This window comes from Aythya fuligula, chromosome 7 (assembly GCF_009819795.1).
Source record: "Aythya fuligula isolate bAytFul2 chromosome 7, bAytFul2.pri, whole genome shotgun sequence".
Taxonomy (NCBI): Eukaryota; Metazoa; Chordata; class Aves; order Anseriformes; family Anatidae; genus Aythya; species Aythya fuligula.
Genome location: NC_045565.1, coordinates 35,377,937 through 35,399,064, shown reverse-complemented (window position 1 = coordinate 35,399,064; position 21,128 = coordinate 35,377,937). Strand labels below are relative to the sequence as shown.

General features: G+C 38.5%; 1 protein-coding gene across 2 annotated transcripts; it reads right to left on the bottom strand.

The window, feature by feature from the left end:
• Positions 1-332: 332 nt before the first annotated feature.
• On the bottom strand, positions 333-21,128 carry MKI67 (marker of proliferation Ki-67). Of its 2 annotated transcripts, none has more exons than XM_032191297.1 (16): positions 21,072-21,128; positions 19,775-19,888; positions 18,105-18,186; positions 17,908-18,023; positions 17,323-17,392; positions 16,393-16,465; positions 13,758-15,254; positions 13,199-13,437; positions 12,057-12,477; positions 10,478-10,593; positions 9,640-9,811; positions 9,394-9,528; positions 7,143-8,548; positions 5,960-6,035; positions 2,300-5,383; positions 333-828 (listed from the first exon to the last, which is right to left on the bottom strand). In XM_032191297.1, exons 2-16 carry the CDS (start codon positions 19,864-19,866, stop codon positions 680-682), a joined length of 7,728 nt encoding a protein of 2,575 aa, XP_032047188.1. In that variant the 5' UTR covers positions 19,867-19,888; positions 21,072-21,128; the 3' UTR covers positions 333-679. The 2 variants fall into 2 exon arrangements, with proteins under 2 accessions (XP_032047188.1, XP_032047189.1); XM_032191298.1 differs by having other exon boundaries at positions 16,393-16,450.

The following is a 21,128-nucleotide window of genomic DNA, read 5'->3' as shown; positions in this document are numbered from 1 at the left end:
ACTGCACAGCATGGCCATGTGTACAAGAGAATTGCCTGCATTTCAGAGGCACCCACATTACACTTCCAAAAATTATGGCATGTGGCTAAAAAAAATTAAATATGGTTGTAAGAGGACAGTAGTAATTACATCCGTAATTATTCCTAAGAACACAAAACACAGAAGTCCCAAATTGTTTACAAATTTAATGGCTTACAAATCTGTACTCAGTAAAATGATTGTTTTTTTTCTTTAAAAAATAGCATTTTCATTCATAGTAGTTCTACTAATAAATCTATAGTTTTTAAAAGAATATTTACAGAACTTTAATGAAAAAATAAGACTTAAGCACATAAAATTTAAGCAGAAAATAGCTTACAATTACACTGGCAGTAAAGTAACATGGCTTCCTGGCTACTGTATTCATTACCATAAAAAAGGGGATAAATACGAGCATAAAAGATTTATTTTTCTGCTTGCCATTCTGCACAAGCATCGCATGGTTTAGGAACCACTATATGTATCTACTAAAACAGGCGGCGTCATATCTGTAAACACATTAAGAAAAGTACTCTGATAATATCATCAGTGATCGCTTTACAAAATCTGAACTTAAAATCTGAGCGTAAGTCAAGTCACATTAAAAATTCCAATTTCATTTACAGAATCATTCTAAAAACTGACTCTTCAACTGTTAAGTCTATTTTCTCGTTCTTGCACTTGCTCTTGTGCTTGCTCTTGTTGTCCTGTTCGTCCCTCCAGCAGTCTGAGTTGTCTTCACGTTGCCTTCAAGTTTTTCTTCAGTTTTGTTTCTTTTCCCTGTTTTGGGTGATCTGTTTTCACCATTCTCTATTCGTAGACAGAAATATTAAATGTAAATTTACATCATAAATCAAGCATTTTGTAGAAAGTCAATCTTCAGTTACATTGTTTTTTAAGGGAGATGTCCCTAATGACTACGTTCCAAAGATTACATCTATGAGTTCAACAAACCAGTTACAAAACCCACACTTCTGCACATCCAATATCCTTTAAAATAGGTCCCCAAGGACATACAGCTATTTCTGAAAGTAGGTTAACATTAATGAGAGCACCAAAACCAATTAGCTATTATTTTAGCTAAAAATTCTTCTACTGATATGTAAAACTAAAACATATATAACACTGAAGAAAAAAACAGCAAAAATGAATGTACAGCAACTATTTTATTGTCCAGCTAGAACTGCAAAGTCAGGCTTGTAGTTGTAACAAACACACTGGGCACCTATGGAAGAATCTAGATGGCACAGACCAGTGAAGCTTCTCCAAGAGATGAGCATCGACCCAAGCACCACCACTAAAATTCATGTGGGGAAAAAGGACCTCCCCCCAAAAGAAACTATTCAGACCGGTAGAAAAGCACCAGAAGAGATCAGTCCTTTGGGGAGCGCACGTAGTAGTGTCAAGAAGTGAAAACTAGCAGAAGTGTGAAGTCAATAAACCAAGATGGGAACCTGGCACAGTAGATGTACGTGTTACATTTGGATAAGCACATGTAACAGATAAAGAGACGAAGAGAAATGATACGAAAGCATGGCCAAATCACAATAGGATTAATGCACATAACCTGCCAGAAAATTCCTCGTGTATCTGTAAAGATTATTTCCATTTGATTATATTTATTTGACGATAATTTCTTATTACAACGTGGTATCTTTAAAATTTTATCACATCCAGCTGACAGGTTTAGGGAATATTTCAAGTGTCTGAAGCTAGAGCTCTATTAGCTTGGGGAAAATAAAACTGAAAAACGGGAAAAGTGAGAGATATGTGGAACTTCTGCTGTCATTTGAGCTTAAATGCAGCTCCAAGCCCTTCTAGCACCAACTTCATTACAGCACTGATGAGTCGTACAAGCTACCCAAAAACTGGACATAAAAAAGCAGGAGCTTAGATGGTATTTAGGAGAAAACAAGCACAAACAATGGGTGCTACAAACATAATTATCATGCTATGCTCATCACCACCTGTAAGTTAGTTAACTGCTGTTATTTAACCTGCAAGTTACGGATTGAGAGCAGAAGAGCATGAGGGCATTTGAATAACTCAGCAGAAGAGGAATACAGCTGTCAGATGCCATACAATCAATCCATTCTGCTTTGGAGAAATATCTGGTTTGTACAGGATAACCTAGCCCCTTCTTTACTTACCTCTCTTTGCTACATTAAAGACCCACTCTCTATTTACATTACACTATGGCAGGCAACAGTAATAACAACGTGTACAAAATTCTAAACTTAGCTATATGTAGAAAATAGAAAACAATTTTTTTCCCCCTCACCTGATTTTAATTTTTTGGGTGGTACATCATCTGCTGGCAACTGACATTTTCTTCTGCGAGAAGTGGAAGTTGTCTGTTGGGTAGGGGTAACCTCTTTTCCTTTTCCAGACTGATTACTTTCTTCAGAACCAGTGGGTATCAAACACTGCGTTTCCGAAATGTTGCCGTTTTCAGGCAAGTTGCCATTATCACAAAGAGAAGTAGCTGCCTCTGGTTTGAATTGTACATTTTTCCTCTTATTTCTCAGTTGCCTATGTTTTTCCTGGGATGAGTTATTTTCCAGAGCTGTACCTTCACCTTCCTTAAGGATTCCGTTTTGACCTCTGTCTTCAGGCAAGACAAGCTTTTCCCTGAGAAAGGTTGAACTAGTTTCTTCAGATTTGGAAGGAACTATTTTCCTTCTGCCTGCCTTCGATGGATTTTCTTTTCCTGATTGGGTTACTTCCAAAAGTATACCCTGTTGCTCTTCGGGAGTTTCATTCTTACCATCTTCTGGCAAACCTTGAAGCGAACTAGAACTAACAGCCAGTGAAGTGATACTACACTTTTTCCCTGAGTACCCTTTTGAAAGATCAATTTTTTCTTCGGAAGAAGGTTTTTCAGAAATCATTTTTTTAGCTTTCCTATTATTATTATTTCTGCTACTTTCTTTTGATAAGTTACGTTTTCCCTTAGCAGGAGTAGAAATTGTGGCTTCTAACAAGATGGCAGCTTCATTCCTTCTGCCTCTTTTCGGTTGATCTTTTAGACTTGAAACAACTGCACCTAATGGAACATTTTGATCTTTAGAAGCCTCTTCTTTACCATCATCTGCTGGCAAACCACGTTTTCTTCTAAGAGAAATGGAATTAGTTGTGTGTGACACTGGAGGAGTTTCTTTCCTTCTACCCCTTCCTAATGGCTTTGCTTTTGCACAGGACACTGATTCCAAAAGCACATTTTGTTCTTCATTAGTACTCTCCTCTTTATCATCAGTTTCTGACAAGCCACGTTTTCTCTGGAGAGAAGCTGAACTTTTTGCCTCTGCTGCTAGATCAATCTCTTTTCTTTTGTCCCTTGCTGATGCATTTGCTTTTGCCTGCAAAGTGTTATTTCCCAATGCTGGATTTTGATCTTCTTTCACAGTCATCTTTTTATCATCACCTTCTAGCAACCCACGTTTTTGTCTGGTAGAAAGAGAACTCACCGTTTGTGATGCTACAGCAACCTCTCGCCTTCTTCGTCCTCTCAGTGGAACTTCTTCTGTTGAAGAGGGAATAGCTTCCAAAGCTGGATCTTGATCTTTTGTAGAAGTCTCATCTTTACTATGATCTTTAATTAAGGTTTCTTTTTTTGTAAAGGTAGAACAAGCTGCTTGTGGAATGGAATCAACTTGCCTTCTTCTGCTCCTCCTTACTTCTAAAGGATTTTCTGAAGCCTCACGTTGATCATGTTTGCAAGCCATTCCTTCCTCATTCCCAGGTAAATTCCTTTCTTCTCCTAGAGCTTCGGAACTGGCTTCTTCAAGTTTAAAATTAACTTTTCTGCCTCTAAGTCTTCTATGTGTAGTTCCATTATTTTGTGTTTGATTCTCTTGCAGGATTTCAGGTTGCTTTGGTTCATTTGCTTCCTGCTCATTTCTTGTCTGTTTTTGATGTCTATGAGCAATGCTGTCACTGTTTAGAGCAGTTACTGATGTGTCAGCTGTGTTGTTCTGGTCTTTCATTACTTGGTGTGCCTGCTTGACACAACTAGAGGCTGAAGACTCTTTGGGAGAAGATTCCTCTGTTTCTGACTTACATTTAAGCATAAGATCTAGGCTGTTTACATCCTGGGCAAATTCATCAGCCTTTTTCTCTGAAGAGTCTTTTTTCCCTCTCCTGCTTCTAGTTCTGTTTGCTTCTTGTTTGAATTCCAAGTTGAGAACAGTAACTGGCATTTTATCTGTCTCTCCAGAAGGTGATTCTGACTTTAATCTTTGAGATGCCTTTGTAGTATTTTCCTGAGCATTTTCCGCTTCATCTCCCAGAGATACTTTCCTCTCATTTTTGGTGGCTGATTGTGTTTCGGTAATGGTTTCATTTGAAGTCTCCTTTGCTTTCTGAACATTCTGTGTATTTTCAAGTGCCATCCCGCACATGTCTGTTTTTACTTCTGTTGGCTGTTTTCTAGCATTTCTTGAAGACTTACCTCTTTTTTCTGTTACCTTTACTTCAAGTTCAGTTCTGTTTCCAGATGCTTCTGTGGTGGCAGTCCCAGAAGTCTGCTCATCACCTTGTAGTAATTTTGCTGATTGGTCTTTACGAAGTTTCCTTGTTGTCCCATGAAGTTCCTCTGAAGGAGCTTGTTCAACCTGTTCATTCCTAGCTCTTCTTGCTCTTTTGGGTGGAAGCAGTGCTTCTGCGTTTTCTATTTTTTTCATTCCTCTAGACCTCTTCTGATGCAATAGAAGAATTTCTTCTCTGTCTTCTACACTACCTTTGTCAGATGTGTTTTCAGATTTTTTTAAATCTGTTTGCAGTTGGTGATTTTCATCCTGACTGCTACTAGATACACTTTCTGTCTTTCTGCTTTGATCATCTTCAGTTACAGATGTGCTACTGATGTCATACTCCTGCAAAGTCTGTTTCCTATTTGCAGGATCTTTTTGTAGCACTGAAGAATCTTTTTCACGAGACTCAGGATCCTCACTAGGATGTTTTAACTCCTTTGGTTCTTTAGTTTTACCTCTTCTCGGTCTTTGAGTATCAACTTGCTTTTCCACAAGTGAAACGGTTTTAACTGTTTTCTCATCAGGATGCTTTGAAACAATTTCTTTTTGCATGCATGGATTTGTTCTCCTTCCTCTTCCTGTATTTTTAGCTACTGAAGTTGAAGTACTGATCTCTCCCGTCTCTTCTTGGATGCTCATTTTCTCCAGACCTTGCAATTCTTTTGAATTTAAATCCTTTTCACACTGCTTTGTTGAAGGTGGATGTACAGTCTTCCTTGATCTGCCCCTTGTTAGTCTCTGGGTAGAGTGGTCTTCACTAGTTGACAACTTTTGTTGAGAATCTTTATCTTGCGAAGTATTTCCTTTGTCTTCTAAAACAGTTTTATTCCCCCCTACAAAGTTTGTAATATAGAAAAGAGCACAATCAAAAGTTATACATTACTATGCCTGATCAAAGTATCTCTTGAGTTTTAATTTTCCTAGTAAAGTGGTCTTGCTCAAATGAATCATATTTAATTTGAGGAAGTAATAGGGATTTGAACAGAATCCTAGAATAAAACCCAGTTTAGTACACAGAGTTATTTGTTTTATTTGACAGGTAGCACTCAGGCTTTAAGATATATTTTGAAAGTCTTTGCAAATAAAGGTGATTTTAAGTGGATACCTTATCAAGGTTTTTTTTTTGTTTGTTTGTTAGTTTGTTTTTGTCTTTTTTTTTTTTTTTTTAAACACTGGTATGTTTGGAGATGCCACTGTTATTACATCAAACTACTACACCATTTCTTTAACACCAGTAGAATGTCAACACTGATGTTTGTTACAGATTACTACTCAAATTCCCTGAGCTTGCTTTGCTCCTTCCATACTATATGATTTGGAATTTTTACAACGTGTTGGAACTTCACTAACAACACACAGTCCTGTATATTCATTATTACTCTAGTTAAAATAAAAGTATTTGTACTTACCATACTCATGACTGCCATTAGTACAAGCAGTTACAGCATCTTCTTGCTTAGGATCCATAACATTTTCTGACCTGACCTAAGGAAATAAGCAATAATCAATACATTTGTGTGTTTCTGACAGGACAAGAAATAACTAACTAATAGAAAATTAGGAGTGAAACAGTTGAAAAAAGTCCTGCCAAGTACTTTATGAGAAAATGAAGCCAACTTCGTTTGCTAACTGCATCATATATTTGGTACTAGCACAAAATTGAACTTAATACTTTTTATCTGAGCTAGTGTAGCAGTTTTTACAGTGAAAGACAACATAGTAGAGTTTTAAAAACCATTCAGTAAATGGGCTGAAAATTGTCTAGTAAGATTAGAAAAAGAGGATTATTGAATCTAAATCATTTGAATGTTTTGAAGTGTTTTATTGTAGTTCTACACAGACCAGCAATACTCATTTTAATCTATGGATCTGGGAGTCAACAAAAATCAATGCTAATAAAATACACAAATGACAAGAGTGATGAAGGTGCGAATTGTAAGGTCAAAATGGTAACCCAGAGCAGCCTCAGCAGCCATTTAGATAGGGTTCCTCTAAACAAAGTACATACTAATACAAGCAAACAGAGTAGAATTGGTGTCCATTCAGCAAGCAGTGAATGAAAGCCTTATGGGTGTGAAGAGCAATCAACTGACTACATGGTAACACAAAATTTTGGCAAAAGCTCAGTGCTCTTGGATGTTTAAAGAAAAAAAGTGTTTTGAATTTAATCTACAAGCTATGAAGAAGCTGTACAAAAAAAACATGCATATATCCCACTTATGAAAAGGAAGGCACAGAAAGAACTCCACTGTAGTTTGTAAGTAATTTAAGGGTGCTTTAAACATAACAGAAACAAATGACTAGAAAAAAAGTGCTCCTTCAAATTTGTAATCAGCTGCATCTTCTAGTTTTTACCCATTCACCTGAACAAAGCTACCAAGGAAAACACAGGTTGCCAACTTTACTGTTTTAAAATAAACATCAGGTGCTCTTCCAGAAGGTATTTTGTCAGCCACAGGTCTTGTGCATGAGATATTTTAATGAAAATACAATGATATAAAACATGTCTTATTAGATGGCCTAAGAGTTCACTTCAACCACAGGCTCCAAGCTTAAATAAACTCTTTCCAGAAGCTAAAGAAAATATTTTACCTTCATTTCCTCTGATGCATCAAACATTTCCTTAACTCCAACATAGTCCACTTCAGAATCAGAATTTTTCTGTCTGGCTTCTGCCATAAGCCTCTCCAGACCCACAAAGTCATCAACTGGATGATATTTCTCTCTTGGAGTTTGCACTAATCTACTAATTCCAAACATATTTTCTATGGGTTCAACTTTTTCCTTTGGAGTTCTGAAAATACGGCTGACCCCAACCATGTCTTCTACTGGCTGATGTTTCAATTTTGGATTTTTCTGGATTAAATTAACTCCTGTCACATCTTTTACTACCTCCTTGTTTTGTACTGGAGTCTCCGGCAATTTTTGTAAGGCATTTTCATCTGTAGTAGGTTCCAGTTTTTGCTGTGGGGTCCTTGTGAGCTGCTTGATGCCTGACAGGAAATCAGTAGGCTCTACAGGCTCTGGTTTCTGCTTGGGGGTCTTCATGAGCTGCTTGATGCCAGAAAGGACCTCAGCTGGCTCTGGCTTCTGTTTTGGGGTCTTCATGAGCTGCTTGATGCCAGAAAGGACCTCAGCTGGCTCTGGCTTCTGTTTTGGGGTCTTCATGAGCTGCTTGATGCCAGACAGGACCTCAGCTGGCTCTGGTTTCTGTTTGGGGGTCTTCATGAGCTGCTTGATGCCAGACAGGACCTCAGCTGGCTCTGGTTTCTGTTTGGGGGTCTTCATGAGCTGCTTGATACCCGACAGGACCTCAGCTGGCTCTGGCTTCTGCTTCGGGGTCTTCATGAGCTGCTTGATGCCTGACAAGGCCTCTACAGGCTCTGGCTTCTGCTTGGGGGTCTTCATGAGCTGCTTGATGCCAGACAGGACCTCAGCTGCCTCTGGTTTCTGCTTTGGGGTCTTCATGAGCTGTTTGATACCCGACAGAACCTCAGCTGGCTCTGGTTTCTGCTTCGGAGTCTCCATGAGCTGCTTGATGCCCGAAAGGACCTCTACAGTCTCTGGTTTCTGTTTGGGGGTCTTCATGAGCTGCTTGATGCCCGACAGGACCTCAGCTGGCTCTGGTTTCTGCTTGGGGGTCTTCATGAGCTGCTTGATGCCCGACAGAACCTCTGCAGGTTCTGGCTTCTTCTTTGGGGTTCTTAATAGCTGCTTGATGCCTGATACAACCTCGACTGACTCCAATTTCTGATCTGGAGTTTTCCTTTTACTTGCCAATTTCACCCGAGAGGCTTGTTTCTCTGCAGTTACTGACACGCTATCCACATCAAGATCTTCTTCCAGCACAGCTCTTCTTCTTTCAGGAGTTTTGGTGGATATTATGTCAAACACAGACTTTGGAGATTCCTTCTCTCTCAGCAAATAGGAAATGTCTTGACAATCCAGTTTCTGCTCTGAAGCATCTGGAGTATTTAATGGTGACACCATCATCTCTCCTGAAATAAACAGTAGGTTTATCTAATTTGGCAAACAAACTAAGCAGAAAATCCAAACATTCCAATCGCTGTATAACTAAGTAAAAAATGGATTCAATCAGCCAAAGCTTTCTACAAGCTAAATCCAAAACTGTGTTTCAGCAATTGGTTTGATAATTAGCAAGAAGACAATTAGCTCCTACAAGGCACAGCATACGTTAAAAAAATTAAGCCTAAAAAACCTTGATGATTTTTTATTTAATCTGATAAAAATCATTAGTATTACTACTCTGAATATTGGATAATTCATTCTTGATTTTTGTTGGTGATTCACTAGATGCTCACTTTTGCTAAATTCTTAGTAAAACAGAATTTAAAGAATTCTAAGTTATTCAGGAACACGACTGATATGCAAAGTCGTATGCAAAAGACAGAAAAAAAAGCTAAGTATCATCTTAACACAAATCTTCCTAATCTGACATTTTTCTTAAGTAGAATCTTTGCAAAATTATACAGCATAACCACTCCCTGCCGTAGGATTTTGTCATTGAATCTAGATGTATCCCCTGACGATTGATTAAAGGATTGCCATGCTTCAACACAAGGTTTGTCTGAAACAATACTTCAGCATTTACAAGTTCGATATAAAACTGAATGAATAAAAAAAACACCTACCAAAAAATGAACTGGAACTACTGGAAAAATATCCTCCAATACACGATAAAAAAAATAAAAAAATCAATGGTTGCAAGATGCTTTATCTCTACACTAAGTCTGCCTAGCATTAGGCTACACGCTGTCAGTGAGTTGCAGACACAGCTACCCCAAAGTATACTTTAATATTTCTTTCCCATTAACAACCATACCAGATTCTTCAGGAGTGTGCAGTTCAGAAATGTCCATTGAGGTGCACGGTGGTGTAAAATCACTGTTATGAACAGTGCTCGAAGGTGATCTTTTTCCACTCGTATTTTCTGGAGTTTGAAACATCTCAGCCAGCCCTATAAATTATATTCAGAAAAATGAGCACTTATTTTGGAAAAAAAAAAAAAAAAAAAAAAAAAGCACAGTTGGCAGAACCAGTAACAGGTTTTAAAAATCTCACAACGTACCTGTGAAGCTCTCATCCATATTCAAGTTTTGTTTCAAGATTGGATTTTTCACCACTTTAGGGACCTGTCCAGCCATTCTAACAGTGGTAGAGTACGCTCTACCTACAACTATTGTAGCAGGAGACTCTGCGTGACCTGTGCTAAAATGACCTTTTATTTTTCTTTCTGGAGTCTATAAAGGAAAAAAATAAATAAAAATTAGGACACAAAGATCCCTTTTATTTAAAACCTAGCCAGAATCACTCAAGAGATTCCACAAATTTACTGGTCATGTTTAGCTAATACAGACTGCTGGGCGTACAGAAGTGTTAAATTGCAGCTACTTTAAAGGGCTGATTCGTTGTGAAATGCAGCTCATATATTCATTTAAGATTTGAGTGACTATGCTCAATGAGCATCTGAGACAAGTTTTCTTAGCTTTCAGAAACGCTCAGGGATTATCCTGAGAGTGCTTCAGTCTTGCTCCTTTCCACCTGCATAGAATCCTTTAGGTTGGAAAAGACCTTCACAATCATCCAACGACCAACCTCACCACCACGTAAAGTGGTTAAACCGTAACAGAACCTCTTTCAAACAGCACTACAGCTTCAACTGTAGACAAGGGACAAATACTTACTCCATCCACACAACACAATTGGTTATTTAGATATATTCTTAAGATGTTTTGAATTAATACAGTTCAGTAAATTCAAGTAGATTTACACGCTGTGAGAAAGACACCAATACCCATTTAACATCTTGCCAAAATCTCAAACTTCCAGCTTCTGCAGTTAAATGCCAACAAGCTGTTTCAAGGTTAAGCAAACCCCCAAACCTTAAAAAGAAGTAAAACAAATACCTTTGGCGACTGTGTTGTCTTCTTCATTGGTCTTCCTTTTGGGGCATGTTTTTTAACGGCCTTTGCCTGTGGTCTTGCAACACCCAATTTTACCACTTCTGCCCAAGATTTCGCAACTACAAAGCAAAACAGACACAATAACCTTAACTGTCAGCTGTGTAAACAGGAGTTCACAGCTATTTATGATTCCAAAGGATTTGCTGCAGTAAGAAATCAGAACTAGAAGTCTGAATGTTTGGTAACAGCAATATCAAACTATGCTCAAGAGCTATGGGAAAACGCTTTCAATTGGAAAACACAATTGCAAGCTGAATCTTAACGACTGACTGTCCAAGCATCCAGCCCGTTTCCACAACAAAAAGCATCATACAGCACAGATTCTGGAACGTAGTGCTGACCTCATTCTGTCCTCACTCCCTGCTGGAGTTCAAGAAGCATTTGGACAGTGCTCTCAGACATGTGGTCTGATTTTCTGGGCGGTCATTTAAGGACCCAGGAGTTAAACTTGATGATCATTGTGGGTTCCTTCCAATTCGGGATATTCTGCGATTCTGTGAAATATTTTCCTCATTACAAATTTGCCATAAGCCTTTCAGTCTTGCACTTTATTTTACCTGAACTTTTCCTTAACAGAATATAAGGTTTAAGAGCAAAAAAATGTTTTGTTTTGTTTTTGTTTTTGTTTTGTTTTGTTTTTAAGTGAAACATATCCAGGATTAACCAGGAAGGCCTGTGATTTTATCTCACCATATAATAGGACTATCACTGAGACACTGCACACAGACACTGCACACAGCATGTTATTCACAACTCTAAAATGATTCTACAAAAAATGAAGACAGCAAAGAATAATAAATTGCCAGATGAATGTTGATATTGATGGGAAATTTTAAATTTGACTTTGAAAGAGTTAAATTGATATAATTTGTTTTCATAAATTAAAGACACCTCATCTTTAAGTGTTTTCATAAAGATTAAATTTTAAAGAACCAGATTCCCTCTCAATTTTTCCAATGGTATCAAAACTATTTTGACCAACATTTGAATTTGAAAGTTCAACAATTAAAATATTTGTGTCTCAATGGTTATCATCCATGTCTGCCATACACCCAACAGTTACAGGCAGTCCAGTCTACAACTGACAGCGTGTGAACTGGCTAGGGAAAAAGGCATAAAGAAACTAAGCTGAATACAGGTAAAATGCATGTTTTCACCAACAAAAATTATTGAACTGAAATTGTATCAGTTATGTACTACTCCAAATTGAGGGACTTGGAGGATCAATACCGCAATTAACCTAACAAACAGAACCTTAATTCTACCATTTTTCAGTTTCTGAGTTTCTGGATTTGTGTTCTAAATACCATGTTATAAATCTAATTGCTAAAGCAATGTGTAAGTGTGAGAACATAAAATTTTGCAATTCTCAGATGATTCAAAAAAAAAATCCCCCAAACCATCAGAATATACATCGATCATTTGGTGGTCTCAGAATAAAACTAATAATAGGACTACTTCAGTTTTGTAGCTGTTTTTTAAAGCAGTAGAAATCATATTAAAATTAACTGCTGAAACAAACCTAGCAAGTTGGCAGTAGAGGCACCGCTTCTTCTTTTTGAATTGATAACTGCTACAGCACCACTCCTCCTCTTCATGGGAGTCTTCTTTGAACTACGTCGTGAACTTCTTGTTAATTTGTTAGGTGTTGCCACTGAGGTTTCATCATCTTGGCTAACACGATTAGATTTAGGTGTTTTCTCTAGGGCACCATTTTTCTCCCCTGTATTCATATCTTTTGCAACACCGTTCTGCTCTTCTGCAATTGGCGATGGTGTTGTGATGTGCGAAACAGAGAAACGTCCTTTTGTGTAAGGTGCTGGAGAGCCTGTAGGAAGCTGCGGTGTTGCTTTTCCACAGTCAGGGGAAGAGGCAGCTGGGGGTGTCTGGGCTGGCAATTTTTTTGGTGACATTTTTTCTTTTTGCAAACATACAGAAAGTTCCTGGTAGAAAAAAAAAAAAAATAAAAAATTACTGTGCAAAGCTAAACTACAGATGTTCTTTTCTATCTCTGAAAAGTAAATGCAATAGTATAAAATATCATCAGATCAGTTGAAAAAGCCTTAGATGTTACTCTCTAAGAAGAAAGCAAATTGGCAACAACTTTTAAATTTCAAAAGCCTCCAATAGCCTGTGCAAATCCAATTGAACAAATTAACTTTGTTACTCTAGTTTATTCAAAACAGTCTTATTCCCATAAAGTGCACTACAGGCTTTCACTAGTTTAAATCAGCAGCTGAATGTTTTTAGACTTCTGGCCAAGCCACATGGCCATAGCTTGCATAGTCTGGCAACAAACTACTCTTTCTAGATTGCGTCTGTTTTCTGCTATTTACGATTAACTGGTGCCAGTAGATTCTGCTGTTAAGCACAAGCACACAAATATACTCCTAAACATACATGAGAACAAGCAAAAACGTGTGGTGAAATGAAACACACCCACTGGATAGAGAGAGGTAGACGAACAATAAGCTGCACATCCTCCTTTGGAGGAAAAAGTTTAAAAACACTGATTAAAAAATACCATTTTAATTCCCAATGAATATGTCCACTTCCTAACATACATCTTTATTATTCATTTTTAATTTTTAGAAGTCTTTGAATTTACAAGTTCTGTTCGCACTACTTAGCTTATCAACTCAATTAGCCTCAGCATTTATTTACCTGGACTGCAAAGTGCTTCAGCCCCTGAGCCTTTTTCAGCACTGCTCGTGGGGAGCCTCCAAACGGTAAGCTCAGTCTTGCAGGAATCGCACCTCGTTTAAGGGGCGAGTTGGGAGGCAAACTTTTGTCAAAGAGCTCTGGACTTAGATGACCACCAAAAGACACTCTTTTTCTCTTGCCTAAAGGCTGAGGTAACAGATCACCGCTCTTCCTCTTCTGAGATACTGTTTTTGTGTTACCTAAACAAAAAATAGCAATAATTGAATATATCTCCACAAATCAAAGAATCCAGGAAGTCACCATTTTAACCAGCACAGGAAACAATGCTTACTTGGGCATTTTAAAGTCAGAAACATATTAGAAAGTAACTCATTTACATTCAATTGGAGAAAATTTTATAGAAATTATTGGTTATTTTTAGGGTCATATATATAAAAACATGATAAATGTTACAGAACCAACGTGTCAGCAATTAATTATATATTTAAATGGAAATATTCTCACGAAAACTAAGAGATTTTCTCCAATTAAGTGCCAACAAGGCGCAAAATCTATTTACCTGATTCTTCTTCAGCCAACAGGTCAGAAACATTCATTTCTGAAACAGCCTCGTTGCCTTCCAGTACACTAGCACTTCCTGAAGACCTTTTTGATGATAATCTCCGAGGTCTTAGAACACTGGCATCTTCCAAATCTGATTTCTGATTACACCCGTTGGTGGTCAGATCTTGTTGAGTTCCACTGTCCTGTCTGTCTACAGTCTTATTGTTGTGTTCTTCAACTGCATTTGTCTCCAGTGCTTTCTCAGTTCGCAGTTCAGAGGTCCTCGGCCTACCCCTTTTTCTTCCAGAGCTGGATTTCTGACTAGCAGGAGATGCCAGTTCTGATGTTAACTCTCCTGAAGTTGGTGTCTCTGAATGGATGCTTTTGTTTAAAAATTCTTTACTTTGCCTGACATTTCTTCTGGGACTCTTGGAATTAGAAGCAGGAGACTCAGAATCTCTCTTTTTTGAATCTACATTTGTCTGATCACAGATTTCTTTCAGCACTTCTACTTTCCCTGATTTTCTTGGTGTATGTTGTTTACTATTTCGTCTCTGTTTTATGCATTTATTTTCTGCCAAAGGCAGTTGTTGGAGGCTATCGTTTCTGCACACTAAATCTTCCCTTTGAATTTCAGCTGAAATTTCTGAAAAAGACTTGAGTTCCAACAGCACATCTCCTCGAGCTGTCGGAGTACCAATATTTACAGAACCCACCCCAGTAGCTTCGTTGGTAGGTGACATGAAACAAGATCGAGGACTCTTCCTTCTGGGGGTTGGTGTAGACATAACATGTTTGTCTACTTCAGAAACGTTTGTCATGTTTGTTGTCTGTGCTATTTTCTCTGCTGTTATTGCAGAGTTGTAGATTTTCACCTCATCCGCATAACCCAAGCGTTCTATGGAGCATGGCTGCAGCAGACATGCTGCATTTCTGTCATTCTCCTTACTGGGTTTGGGTGTTTTGGCTGTAACTTCAGTGCCTTTAGCTTTACCTGGCGTACTTTCTTCCTTATGATCTTGCAAGTTACTTCTCCTGCGAATACTTTTTGTCATCTCCTTTGAAACAGAAGTTTGCGGACTTCTGGTAAAACATTTCTTGGTAGCACTTCCTACCACTGAGATTTGATTAAGTTCTGAACTAATTACTTCTTGTTTCATTTTATATTCTTCATTATTTTCACTTATGCCATTTTCTTTTCCTTTAGTCGGGTTTACAAGATCACAACTTGATGTAATTTGAGCACTTGGTTCCTGCAGGGCACCCTTACCACCTTCTTTTCCAGCTTTTTCAGGTACATTTCCTCCTTGCAGAGTTTTTTTCACTTTAATCTCATGTTTCAGTGTTTCATAGAGTTTACTAAAGGGAGACATTTCAGTTTGCTTTTTAATAGATTGTTTTATCTTATATGAAGATTTAGGTGTTTGTAGCTTAACTGGTAAGGCTTTGGACATATTTTCCTCTGTACTTTGTTTATTTTCATCAGCATTTTGTTCTTCGCACTCAGAATGATCTACAGCATAAGCAAAGCAAAAACAAAGTTATGTAAAAAAAGCAGAAACATAAGTAAAGTTCCTTAAATACAGATGAGAATTCCCTCCTTTCCTCTACCAAGACTAGCAACCAGGCTCCAGGATATAGGACCGTGCACAAAGCTGTTTACAATAACAATTCTCTCATAATAAAAACATTAGTTGTGAAATGTTTAATAAATTTTAAGTTGCAATCTGGACCTTATCCCACATTCAGATAAGGCAATTTGTATTTCATGCTGCTGTTTTTCTTCGGTGGCTTATATACCTATCTTTCATGGCTGCCACAAGACAAATCTGTGAACCCAGAACTAAACAATCACTGAGATCAGCTTTCCACAATTCAGTCAGTTTTCTGTCTTGCATTTACCCAGGTGCTGTTTTTTTTTTTTTTTTTTTTTTTTTTTTTTTTTTTTTTTTTTAACTGTACCAATGCTTCTCTAGGGTAAAGCAAGACAATAAAACAGAGCTAGCACCTCCCAAATGAGACAGAGCAAGTGACCGCACGCATGCTGGAGGCCTGAAGTAACATGCTTCACTTCACATTTTCCACGCACAGAGCAGTCAACTAGTAGGGTTCATCCAAGAAGTTGCCTTTCTAAGCCAGCTGAGCTTTCTAAGAAGCTGAGCCCTTGTGAACATTTACACATCCACAGTCTCAACACTGCCATATACCAGCATGAACATCTACTAAAACAAATGCTGACACGTCCACTTCTCTTAGATGCAACGGGAAATACACGTAAAGATGTAGAGACTAACAGACAAGGAAAAAGCACACTGATCAACTTTTGGAAAAGGAGATGGGGGGGTAGGAAGGAGATCTTTAAACGTGATCTTTTGGGATTTCAGCAAAGCTTTCAATACTGTTTCTCAAAAAGTGTTACTGCCCATTTGTCAGAAGGCAACAATGTGTTTTCCCCTGGCATGGGTAAATCACAGCATTTAAGTACAATGCAGTAGTACACTGACACAGGAATGTGTACTGTGCTCAGTTTGAAAAATCTTTAAATATATTTCTTTTGCTCTTTTCAACCTTGTTTTTCCTCCATATGCTAAGAATTAAAATAAAATTAAGGAGGAAGATGAACACAACCCCCCTCTAATACAGGTACCAACCTGAAGATCTTTTAGATCCTGAAGTTTGCTTATGTAATAACTCCACTTCTGCCACCTGCTGAACATGAAGAACCTGTAAATTTGTACAACATTACAGCAGAGCAACAAATATTTATTTAGCTTTCTACTGAACATTGAAAAACACTAAATTTATAAATGTGTAAGCACTGCATCCTGAACAGGTTTAAAAGCACTCAAATTAAAATAGAGCATTTCACCAGTTAAGAACACTAACCAATACTCCACACAGCAAGAGCTCAAGTCTTGTTTTATCATTATTAGCTCTAAAAGCAGCTGTAGCATATGAACATGTACAAGCACATTCTAAGCTCACTTTTGTACCAGACCTAGTGGAAGAATTTTATTTAAATAAGAGAAACATAACGTACAAAAATCTTCAATAGCCACAGTACTCACTAAGTAGCAATATCCCCTTGAAGGGTTAAAACATTGTTGGGAATGAAAAAAAGAAACATGCAAATAAATTATTAAAAGATAAACTTCGTTTGATATTTATAAATTCCAACAATTTACTAGCACATAAAACAACATACTTTTGGAGGAAAAAAATGCTCAGGTTCTAGGGCAAACATCCCCATTTAAAAGTACAAGTATATCCAACATTGTTTCCTGCATCCTATCCTCTCCTCAAAAGAAGATAAGGATTAGTTTCAATAGGTTGCCTATAATCTTAATAGGTGAGTAATATATCTATTAATAGAAACTGATAACTCTAAAAATAATATATTGAGTTTAAAAAAGATACGAGTTCATTTGCGTTTTCAGACAGAAAGCTAGCCTACGATTGAAAACATATTCCTCATTTAAAAAAAAACAGACAAAACCCACAACGAAACAGGGAAATAGAATTTATCCTTATCAATACTGATACCGATGTACTTATAAGTAAGCCTGTCACCACAAATTTACCTGCCGCGTTTCATCTTTTGGAGATCTGGATCGCCTTTTTCTTGGAGTTGATTGGAGAGGATATTCAAACCTGGATGAAATATTTTAAAAATAAAAACAAGCATTTTTTGGTTAAATAGCTGATGACTAAATTCCCATGATTAAGATAAATGACCTAGAAAGAGTTGTCCCACTCCCAGCAATACCAACATATTGCTTTAAAATACTTTCACTACATCAAAATATTCTCTTCTCCTAGAAATGTGTTTGTCCTTGAAACAAAATCAAAATGATCTCTCCAGACAATTCTATCTTTATTGATTTAGCTTAATATAATATATAAAAGTAATAAAAAAAAATCTTTAAGCCGTCTTGCCTTCTGAAGAAGCTCTATAAGACATTGTAAAGAGATACAAAATAAACTAAATTATCTTTCTGAAAATGGTAAAATGATGTTTTAGGTTTTCCCAATCATCTACTGCTATCTCCTGTATCTTCATCTGGCAGGTAGAGACTGTCCAGAGTTCCCCACACTGTTTGGCTGCAGAACATGTTCTAGGATCAAGGCATTGTCTCCGTCAGAGACAGTTTGTCACTGGCACTTACCTGAAAGAACGATCAATAATAGTTAACACATCTCCGTGCTTCAGAGGTACAGGTTGCTGAAAACAGCTACCGTTCAGCTGCGTAGGATTTACCGTACTTAAATTTGTCAAGATTGCCTAGAAATAAAACAAAAATTTCAGTAGCCCGATGAGATGCAACAATGCAATACAAATATCATTAAAATATGCATATCTTACCTCCTCGTTTTCATTTACTTCAATTTTACAATGTTCTTTCGAGACCTGAGGCAACTGGATGCGGATGTCACATTCTGTTCTCCTAGAGGTGAAAATATAATTTGTGTTTACAGACATGCAGAGAAGACAAAAAAATCTCACTGCTGTAGAATTTGGTGCTTTGACATCCCAAATTTCCGCTAATAATTTGTATGACTGTATACAGAAGAACAAAGGGACAAGAAAATACATTGAATGAAATACTTAATGTGATGTCTATTGCACCAACAGAGTTTGGAACACTAGGAAAAAGCCAGAAAGTTATTGCTACCCCAGGGAAACCTTTTCTCCACCAAAGAAAAAAGTGAATGTGATCAGCAGTTCAAATTCCACCACTTTTCTCTGGACACATACATTTAATATATGCCAACAGACCTAAGGCAAGAGAGTAGTCACTAAGTTCTCCAGGTAAGAAACGGGGGGAATGCTGTACTTGGTGCTAATTTCTGTGATGAAAAGTGGTGGAAAAAAACAGCACTGCAGTAAGAAGGATTGAAAGAGAAACGCGGAGTCTAAAGCTTGGATTCTAAGTCACATTATCAGCAAAATACACTCTGTCCAAAATCTGTCCTAGTGCTAACAATACAGAGATCAAAAAAAAAAAAAAAAAAAAAAAGTGTCTGAGTATGGCACAGCTGGCTGAGAAGCAGCCTTTCATCCGCCAGTAAAGCCAATTATTATAGGACTGGCTCCAGTGTGAAGCCGCAGATTACCATTAGTGGCCAAAATTGTTAGAATGCAGGCTTGCCCTGCCTAACCCACCAGGGAGCGTTGAACTCATTCACCTTAATTGGATAAAAGAGTTGAGATCCTGAAGACAATTAAGTCTGAAAAAAAATGCAGGACATTAGGCAATGAACGGGAAGAAATGAACCACCTAAGGCTTTCAACTGTGACAAAAAAATATCAGGAGCTTATGTTTCTGTAATGCCAGAGAATCCATACTGGAAAAAAGGTAAAATAACCAAAAATCTGTTCATGACAAGCCTAAAAAGACATTAAAACTAATTATCATCTGCCTGGGCAGCTCTGCTGAAGCCAAAGAAGAGTATTATTGACACTGCAGTGCTTCCCACAGACTGGCACTACGGGATCTGATGCAGGACTGGATAATTAGTTAAGATATTAATCAATCAATCAGAGAAGTGCTGAGCAAACCCAGTTCAAGAGAAGTAAAAATGTTTATCAATTCTTGATACTAACTCATGCATTCCATTACTGAGGCCTTGGAGAACCAAAAAAATAATTTAAAAAAATAAAATAAATGCAAAAAAGCACTGGTACGATCACAGTTGAATGCAAGCCACTTTCCCTTCTGCACTGGTTGGCCACCACTTGCTAATTGTACATACGTCACATGTAGATTACTTGTTATCTCATAGCTCTATCAGATCTCTTTGACAGAAGCTTCGGGGAAAAAAAAGAACTTTTTTAACACAGAAAGGTCAAAAAGTGATGACAAACAGTAAGTTCCGCTCAAGTAATGTTAGTCCAATACCACTTTTCCTACCTTGAACAGCATTCACAAATACAAACATTTCTTTCTTGCAAGTAAATATTAAAAAGATTCTGTCCGCAGGAACTCTCATTAATATTATTTCAATGCATCCGAGTACTCAACTCATTCTCACCTTCCAAATAAACAAGAACTTGCAGTGAGTGGAAAGTGAATTCCATCCGTCCCATTCCGTTTAATTACAATTATTTTCCCGAAGAGCGGCATCTTCAAACATAAGAAGTCTTACCTACGTGAGAATGTCAAAATTACTCATCCAAGTAATGATTTATTCTCATAAATATGTAAAGCAACGTAACCCTTTTTTAATGCCATTCAAAACACTTCCTAAAGTACAGCAGAGGAGCCCTGTGCCCGTGCCACATGAACGAAATGCCATTTCCATGTGTTCCCCTGCACCTGGGAACTATCCACCACGAGCATTGGCTGAAATCGTGCACAGGAGCGCGGGCACTACACGTTTGGAGGAAACAACGCTTATAAGTGGTAAGAGCAGTCATCACGTGCTCACACAAACTTAGCAATACCGCTTTTACGTATGCGATAGCTGCTTGTTATCCATCAGAGCCTGCAAAGAGGCAGGACAACACGTACAATATTTCGTTCCATGAGCGATTTAAAGCTATTTTCAGGCAAGCAGTCACTCCTGCTCACCTAGTCCTGGCATGTTACTTTCCTCTCATGTACTGGGATGTATCTCAGACTTGGCTTTCAAGTAAAGCTGCCTTTGGAGTAAACCTAGAGAAGCGGTGACTGCGGCTGTAGCTATTTATCTGCAGCTCCCTGTCAGTTCCAGTTCTCGCACAAGCAGTGGTTTCACAGAAACCCCGCTGCAGGCTGGGTCTCAGAAGCGACTGCATCTCCTGGGCTCTCAGGGAGCTGGCAGCACAGCGAGGGCAACAAACCTGCCTCGTCACCTTCCCCCAGGAGGAGGCTGAAGCACCCGTTATTACCACAGGATCAGGGTCCCCAGCGTTGCGTTAAACACAAACCTGACCAAACCACGACATTTCTCACCCCTTGGCCCGTCAGCAAATGAAGGAACGAAGGGGTAAGGCCTGGAAAGAGCCGGGCCCCCGAGGGGCTCCCACAGACACACACAGCGTGTGACAGCACTGACAGCGCCCCTCCACCAGCAAACCCTTGTTTGCCTATGCACGGTGCAGCGCCAAATAGCGCTGATTTTAAAGCAAGCCACACAAAAACACTTATAACCCGCGTATGGGATTAAAACCCATCATCCCCACACCACAAGCAGCGCAAGGCCAGCACCAAGCAGCGATCCCAGCCCGCTCTCAGCATCCTCCCCGGCACTCCGCTTCCCCAAGCAATAACCGCGTGTGGTTTTAAAGTTTATCCCCAACGCCAGCAGCCCCCCGTCCCCCCTCACCTCGCCCCGTCCCGGCGCTCACCCCCTCAGCGCGGTGCCGGCTCCCTCCTCCTCCTCCTGCCGCCGCCGCCGCTCCCCG